Source organism: Petaurus breviceps, unplaced genomic scaffold (assembly GCF_028583685.1).
Source record: "Petaurus breviceps papuanus isolate PSGF00001 unplaced genomic scaffold, PetGlider_PUasm1.0 90701, whole genome shotgun sequence".
NCBI classification, from domain to species: Eukaryota; Metazoa; Chordata; class Mammalia; order Diprotodontia; family Petauridae; genus Petaurus; species Petaurus breviceps.
In genome coordinates this window covers 8,481,437-8,490,041 of record NW_027187316.1, presented here as the reverse complement: position 1 = coordinate 8,490,041, position 8,605 = coordinate 8,481,437, and the positions used below count along the sequence as shown (strand labels likewise).

At 44.3% G+C, this 8,605-nt stretch overlaps 1 protein-coding gene across 1 annotated transcript in view; it reads left to right on the top strand.

Annotated features, from left to right (window-relative positions):
- Window positions 1-1,403: 1,403 nt before the first annotated feature.
- The window catches only part of RSPH9 (radial spoke head component 9), a 23,180-nt gene continuing 15,978 nt past the window's right edge, over window positions 1,404-8,605 (top strand). Inside the window, exons 1-2 of the mRNA XM_069065881.1 lie at window positions 1,404-1,644; window positions 4,671-4,836. Of these exons, the coding sequence (XP_068921982.1) occupies window positions 1,418-1,644; window positions 4,671-4,836 (393 nt within the window). The 5' untranslated portion in view covers window positions 1,404-1,417. The remainder of the gene's footprint in view (window positions 1,645-4,670; window positions 4,837-8,605) is intronic.

Here is an 8,605-nt window from a genome sequence, read left to right as displayed (position 1 = left end):
TGCTCAGTCCTTTGACAGTTGTTTGTCCTTCCTTAGCAGTCAAGAAAGTGGGAAGGACTTCAAAAGTCATCTTCCCTAAGTTACTGGTTTTATTTCTAAATTTAATTTTTTTACACCACTCTCTCCTTATCACCTTCCTGCCCCCACTGAAAAGAAAAAGGGAAACAAAACTCCTGTAACAAATTTACATAGTCAAAACAAAATCCTGCACTGACTGTGTCCAAAAATATATATGTCTCAATCTGCACCCTGGGTCCATCTGCCACCTCTTTGTGAGGAGGAAGTAGCATGTCCTTGTCCAAGTTATGGAAAAGGAATCTTGAGATGTGGTTGTCCAGGCTATTATAGGTCACCTACAGTCATAGTGGAAGGGGCACTCACCACCTCCAGAGGTATTCACTTTCACTTGTGAATATCATATCAAGTCAAAATATGAATCAGATAGCTTTCCTCCCATTGACCCTCTGGAGCCATTTAGAACAAATCTAATCCTTTTGTATGATGGCCCTCCAAAAACAGCAGCTACCATTGTTTTCTCTAAGCTAAACATATCCAGTTCCTTCCATTGAACCCTGTTTAGCATGGTTACCAGTCCCCTGACCATTGTGGTCGAATTTTTATGAATTACTTCTGAGTTGTTAATTCCACTCCCTTATAAAAAGATGTTGAGATACTCTAGGCCAGAAATAAGTGAAATGTGTGATCCTGATCATTTAAAATAAGTTTCAGTGTTCTAGAAATGTCAAATAAAGGAATGAAGAGCCTTTTGGCAAAAAAGGGTGAAAGAAGATCTTAGCCATCAAAGAGTCAAAGTATAACATACTGAAGCAATATGAGGTTGCTGTTTCACAAAAATGGTTAGACTGTAATTTTAGGAACAGATCTCTTAAGGAGGTCCTTCAGAAAGGTCATCCTGGCTTGGGGTATTCAATTACAGCCTCAGAATGATAGACCTGGAAGGAGAAGTCATGTAGTCCAACCTCCCTCATCATATAAATAAACAGGCCCAGAGAGGTTTGAATGACTTGTCCAAGACCACACAGCTAATTTCTGTCTTAGCTATAGCTTTTATATTTTCTTTTTTCCTTTTAATTCCCTCCGGCAGTCTTCATGCTGCTTATCCTGTGCCTAGACGGGGAGCCATGTAGAAGGTATTAGGGAACTTTGTTCAAATTAAGAGACATGCACAACCTTTCACCCTGACATCCCTGGGCAACATCCAAGGTTGGGAGAGGGTGAAAATCTGAACTATAGCACTGTCTCCATGACACCCACTGCCCCACGCGTTTCTAGGGGCAACATAGGGAAGCGTGCATCCGTTGCTGGGGAACCTGGACTTCCTGTGCCGCGGGGCGGAGCTTCGCGGTCTCCATGGTAACAGCTTCCCCTGTTAACGGGCGGATTATTAGTCCGAGTGATGGATTCCGAAAGCCTACTGCTCTCCTTGGAGCTGGCATCAGGCAGCGGGCAAGGCTTAAGCCCCGACCGTCGAGCTTCACTGCTCACCTCCCTGCTTCTTGTTAAGCGCGACTACCGCTACGATCGAGTGTTGTTCTGGGGCCGGATCCTCGGCTTGGTCGCTGACTACTACATCGCGCAGGGCTTGGGCGAAGATCAGCTCGAAGAGCGCAAAAGCCTGTACAGGTAGGGGGCGGGGCCGAGAGAGGGGCTGAAATGAGGCTTGGAGGAGGCAGAGCCTGGAGAGCGAAGGGGGAAAGACCAGGAGAGGATAGAGGCGGGGCCAGAAAGGAAGTTTTCCTTGGGGGCATGGTTTTGGGGAAGGGAGGAAAAGGTGAGTGCCAGACCAAGGTGATGGGGTTTCCCCGGGGGGCGGGGCCAAAGAGAAGAAAGGCGATGAACCAGAGAGGAGGTGGAGCCTGGAGGGGTGCCCGGGGAAGGGTCAAGTTGAGGAATGGAATTAAACAGAGAAGGCGGGGCCAAGGAAGGGTAGGGGGGTGGGGTCAACTGGAGGTAGTAGAAATCTTTTATTAAGTTCCTACCAGGTCTGGCACTGTCCTAAGCATTTTCTATATGTATTATCTCATCAGATCCTCACAACCACACCGCTATTATTAAGCGCTATTATTATCCCCATTTTACAGATGGGGAAACTGGAGGCAAACAGAATCTAAGTGACTTGTCCAGGGTCACACATCTAGTAAGTGTCTGAGGTCGTAGTATTTGAACTCAGGTTCTAGCTTTCATTCGACTGCCACCAGCTGCTTGTGATCCATAAATGCAATGAGATTAGCAGAAGTGGGACCTAGGAAAGACCTAGGAGAGGTTCCCGGGGTCTGTGGCACGGAAGGACCTGGGAAAGTAAAGGAAAACTGTTCTTGAGTGAATTTGGTCAGGAAAAGGGAAGGGCAGGGGAGTGAATGGAGAGCGGGAGTGGCATTTTAGGAGATGAAATCTAAAAGAGGAAGGAATAAGGTGGACTGGAAAGGAGGTGCTGCGGGGAGGGATGCTTAGGGAAGTGTGTATGCTAGAGAGAAGGGGATGCAGACCTGGAGAGAGAGGGGGCAAAGTGCGGGTGAGAGGTTAGGGAGAGAGGAAGGGAGGACTGTGGGAAAGAGACAAGTACATTGTAGTTGGAGTGGGGCACATGTGAAACCTAGGGAAATTGCAGGAGATAACCTTGCAGATAGTATATGGGTGGAATCTGGGGAAAAGGAGAGAGTTTTGATTTGGATGGTGGGAGGGGAGTAGGTTGTAGAACCATAGAATTGGGGCAGTTAGGTGGCAAAGTGAATAGAGCACCAGCCCTGGAGTCTGGAGGATCTGAGTTCGAATCCTGCCCCAGACAATTAACACAAAAATAACCATGTGATCTTGGGCAAGTCACTCAACCCCAATTGCCCTGCCTTCCCCTCTCCAAAAAACAAAAAACAAACAAAAAAAACGAACCATAGAATTTTAGAATTGGAAAGGATCTTAGAAACCAACATTCCACCACCCAAGAATCTCCTTTGTAACATTCCTGAAGAATGGTTGGATGTCCCTTGAACAGTTCCAGTGACAGGGAACCTTACTGCTATTCAAGAGAGCAGGATCTGGGAACTTGGGGCATAGATGGCCCAATGAAGAAACTAATGGACATAAAGGCGTGTGTAGCCAAAAGGTGGTTTCAGGGCTAGTGAGGAGCTTCCTAAAGTGAGAATCTGATCCCGTCACTCCTCTACTCAAACTTCAGTGCAGTGGTTCCCTGTCACCTCCAGGATTAAATATAAAATTCTCTGTTTGGCATTCAAAGCCCTTTATAACCTGACCCACCCTCCCCTTCCAGTCTTCTCATACCTTACACTTCTCTGTGTACTCTTGGATCTAGTTTCCTTACTGTTCTTCCCACAAGACTCTCCATCCCTGGACTCCAGTCATTTTCATGGGAGTCCTTTATGCCTGGAACTCTCCCTCTCTCCTTCCCCATATCCAACTTCTGACTTCCTTGGCTTTTCCTTCCTTTCTTTTTTCTTCATGTTTTTATTTTATTTTTATTTTCAGTTCCATGTTCTCTTTCTCTCTCCACCCTTCCCCCATCCATTAGAAGGTAAAACGTGGGATACCAATGTATGTATGGGATCATATTTCACATGCACACATATGTATAGTCACACAAAACACATTTTTGCAATAGCCATGTTCAGGGAGGGGGAAAGTAAGAAAAATAAATGAAAAAAATGCTTCATTTTTCTCTCTGAGTATATCAGTTCTCTATCTGGAGGTCAACAGCGTTTTATATCCTTGAATCCTTTGGAATCATGGTAGATCATTGCATTGATTATCAAGGCAGCTAGGTGGTACAGTGGGTAGAGCACCAGGCCTGGAGTCGGGAAGACTCATCTTTCTGAGTTCAAATCCAGCCTCAGACACTTAGTAGCTCTGTGACCCTGGGCAAGTCACTTAACCCTGTTTGCCTCAGTTTCCACATCTGTAAAGTGAGCTGGAGAAGGAAATAGCAAACCACTCCAGCATCTTTATCAAGAAAACCCCAAATGGGGTCACGACTAGTCAGATACAACTTAACAATTATATTAATCAGAATCACCAAGTCTTTTACAATATCTTTACAATATTGCCATTACTATGTAGATTGTTCTTCTGGTTCTACACTGCCCCCCCCTTAATTCTAATATGATCTCTCTGCTGATTATCTCCAATTTATTCTGTCTACAGCTTGTTTGTGTAAGCCTGTTGTCTCCCTTATTAGACTATGAGCTCCTTGAGGGCAAGGACTGTCTTTTGCCTGTCTTTGTAAACCTATTAACACAGTACTTGGCACATAGTATGTGCTTAAGTTTATGGGACTGAGGGAAGTTTTGCTTTCTTTTAAAGTCAGGAGGTGAGAGAAGGGGAGATGAGGAAGATAAAGGTTGGAGGAGATTTTCTAAAGATCTTGAAGGAGGGTGTCTCAAACCCAGAGCCACAAGGAGAATACTGTGGTGTAAAGGGACAAACCCTGGACTTAAGTTAGAAATACATGAAAGTCCTGGCTTTGCCACTCATTGTGTTACCTCAATAGATCCCTTCCCTTGTCTGAATGTCAGCTTCCTGCTGTATAAAAATGGGGATAATATATGCACTTAAAACTGTTGTGAGAAAAACACTTTGTAAAGTGTTGTCTTTGGGTTGTACTTGGAAGCCAAGTTCCTGGGTGTGGGTGTCATTGCCAGTTTGAACTGCATGGAATGGAGTCTCCTGCCACCTGCAACAGAAGAGATGGTCACCCAGACGTCTGTGGTGAAGGGCCGCTTCATGGGAGACCCTTCACATGAATATGAGCACATTGAGATGCAGCGGATGACTGAAGGGGACAGGACGTATGAAGATGAGGTGGTGGTAGGTGGGGAATAGGGAAAAGGACTAATGAGAGCACACACACACACATATACACACACACACACACATACACACACACTGGATTAGCACCCACTCTGCAATCTTCTACTAGATTTTCCACAGTCTTACCACTCAGCTAACATTATTTAAGCTATTTTAACAACTAGACCCATGAAATCTCTAAAAATTGGCTCTGAAGCCCCCTTCTCCTTTCTCTAGGTTAAATATGATGGTTTGGGGGGGCGGGTATAATAATTTATGAAAAATCATGGCCCTAGCTTTCCATACCATGTAAAAGTCACTAATCCAATAGCAAAAGCATTTAATTGGGTGGGGGGAAGTAAAGTATGTAAATAATAATGAAACAAGTATTCCAATCACCTCCTGTCCCAGTTTACAAGTGGATACAGTCTCCTACCCTTTCCCAAGTGGTGGATGGGATAGAAAACTTCTGTGGAAAACTTGTGAGGTTTTCCACAGACACTGTCCCTCAGAGAATGTGGGGATTATCAATAATTTTTCTAGTTTCCTTTCAGAATGTTCTTATTAACTAGCATGGAGATTTCCCAACCCATTGAGTGACCAGAATTTGCTGAAAATTCTTACATTGACTTTGGGATTTTGATTCCATCAAGACATCTGGAAGTGGGGACATCATGTTAATGCTGCTTCATACAGCCTCTGTTATTATATTCCCTCCCCCCCAAACTATCTTGCCTTTCCATTTTCTATATGTGTCCATGGCCTTCCATATGACTCCCACCTCTTTTGTCTCCCTTTTTCAAGCAGAAACTGCTCAACTCAATCCCCATATCTAGATACTAGGCTTCAGGGAATTCTTACATGTGGTAGTTTTTTTTCCCCAGAAGTTACCTTTGCTTTTTCATTTGGGGTACTTGAAAGGCAAGCTACCCCTATGAGACTCTAATGTATTCAAATTGAAGGTGGTACGATCCTGGTTACAGCATTTTGTTATTCATCCATTTAACAAGTGTTTAACAAGAACTTGTTCTGTGTGCCAGAGCTAGCTCAGTGTTTGGGAGGCTCTGAAGGAAAGTGCAGGAGAGAAGAGGTATTAGGCTGCCTACCAAACTGAAGGTCTACAGAGTCATTGTGCTGACCTCATTGTTGTATGCCTGTGAAACCTGGACAGTCTACCAGCCCCATGCCAGGAAACAGAGTCACTTCCATTTAAATGGTTTAAGGAAGATTCTGAAGATCATCTGGCAAGATAAGGTACCAGACACTGAGGTCTTTTCTTGAGCTGAAGTGCCAGGCATTCAAACTCTGCTTCAGAGAGCACAACTCTAATGGACTGGCCATGTTGTTCAAATGGCAAAAGTATGTTTGCCTACAAACTATTTTACAGGGAACAAACACAAGGCAAGGGCTCACATAGTGTTTAGAGGGAGCAATACAAGGATACTCTCAAGGTCTCTCTGCAGATCTCAGGAATCGATTGTGAGACATGGGAGACACTGGCATGGGATGGTCCAGGATGGCATGCCCTCATCAGAGAAGGTGCTGTGCTCTGCGAGCAAAGTAGAATTGTGGTAGCTCAAAGGAAATGTGAAATTTGCAAATTTAGAGACATCTCTACTCTAAATGTTCACATGGACTATTTGTGCCCAACCTGTGGTAGAGCCTTCAGAGCTCATCTTGGTCTGATCTGCCATAGTTGACCATACTGTACCTTGACCATGATATAGTGATGTCATTTTGGTCCTCTTCAAGAATAAGGGACAACAACCATACCAGCACACTCTTGTGTATAGGGAACTTACTAGCACTGCCTACTAGAAGCAAACAGATAGATAGAGATATTTAGATATATGCAAACTAAATACAAGGCACATTTTTCAGGAGAAGGCACTAGCAGCTGGGGGGATCAGGACAGGCATTGTGTAGGAGGTCGTACTCCAGCTTGACCTTGAAGGAAGCTAGGGATTCTTAGAGGTGGAAGTGTAGAGGATGTGAATTCCAGCAACGGGAAACTACCTAGGCTAAGGCACTGAGATGGAATATCCTATAGAAGGAAAATAGCTAATAGGAGGGTTTGGCTGGATGGGAGAATGTGTGGAGGAGGAGAGTCTTGTAATAAGCCTAGAGAGATAGGTTGGAGTCAGATTGTGAAGGACTTAAAATACTAAACAGGAGTCTATGTGTTATCCTAGATACAATAGGGAGTAACTTGAGGGATGTGGTTAGACCTATGTTTAGTAATATCATTTTGGCAGCTATGCAGAGGATGGTTTGAGGGAGAGACTGGATACTGGGAGACCAATTCATAGGCTATTGCAATAGTCTAGGCAGTTAGAAGTACTAAGAACCTATGCTAGGGTGGTGGCTATGTGAGTGAAGAGAAAAAGATGGATGGGACTCTTACCACTAAATTGGGAATAAGGTCTAATTCATGATTTGCCATCCCCCTCACCTTCTGCCTTATCTTCCCTTCTATGGAGCAAATAGCTTCTTTTCTAAAATGGTAGCCCAAGTAAAACTCTCCCTCTACTGTGCATACATCCTTCTGGGCTTCTTTTTGGTCAGTCCATTTTCCCATAATAAGCAGGCTTAGATCTTCCATAGCCAGATCCCTGAACCCACTACTTTCACAAAAAGCCTCTAAGTCAAGGTCCCCAAATCTGATAGTACTATCATACCCATGTTCTGTGTTATTGTCTTAAAGAGACAGCCAGCGTAACATGACCCCATAGCACCACCATCTTCCTGGGCTTCCCGTTTCCCTTTTACAGGACCAAACCTCACTCACTCTGGTTAGTACTGAGCTCTAAGTGCCTTGACTTTACTAGTCAGGATAGATGGCAGTAGACTCTCCATCGATGGGGCTCGTATTCAATCCCAAATTGGTGTTAAGAGTTTGAGATATTTAATAAATAGCCTGGGACACAGGAGAGAGACTGGGGCTAGATACAAATGTGAGATTCATCTCTATACAGATATGATTATCAAACCTAGGGTTCTTGATGAGGCTACCCAGTGAGAAAGTGTAAAGAGGGAATAGAAGAGGGACCAAACAGAGCCTTGGGGAGCATGCAAGAATTATTTTGTATGGCATTTGCATGATGTACTAGCAAAGGAGATATATAGGAAGTGAAAGGAAATGAAAGATATATAGGAAGGGCCCTGAGAGAGAGAGCAGCATCACAGAAACCCAGAGAAAAGAGTATCTAGGAGAAGAGGGTAACAAGCAGTGTCATATGCAAAGGATGAGAAGGATTAAGTTTGAGAAAAGGCCATGAGATGTGGCAGTTAAAAGATCACTGGTTTCAGTTGTGTGAAGGCTATAACTCAGGTTGGAGGGAGTCACAACGAGAGTGCTAGACAAGGATGTGGAGGCAATGGGTGTAGACAGCTTCTTGCAGAGGTTGGCTGTGAAAGGGAGGAGAGCTACCTATCATATAGGTTGATAGCTTGAGGGTTTTTATTTTTGTTTTCAGAAGGAGAGGCATGTTTGTAGGCATCAGAGAAGAAGCCAGTATCAAAGATTAGAGAGACAGAGAGGATGATTGTGGTAAAGGGCTTGGTCGGAAGGGTCTCCTGTGCATCTGAGAGAGGAGGAGGGGGTAATGGTGTCAAGTGTGTTTAAGATATAGAGAAAGGGAGAAGAGGGAGCTCAACGGCATGGTCTTAACTGAGATGGTCCGAGAAGTTTGAGATGAGCGAGGGTAAAGATGGTTGTGAACTAGGGTGGACAGGTGTGGAGGCATCTAACTGGGAATGGTTAGTTCTTAGAACTTGAGATGCAGAG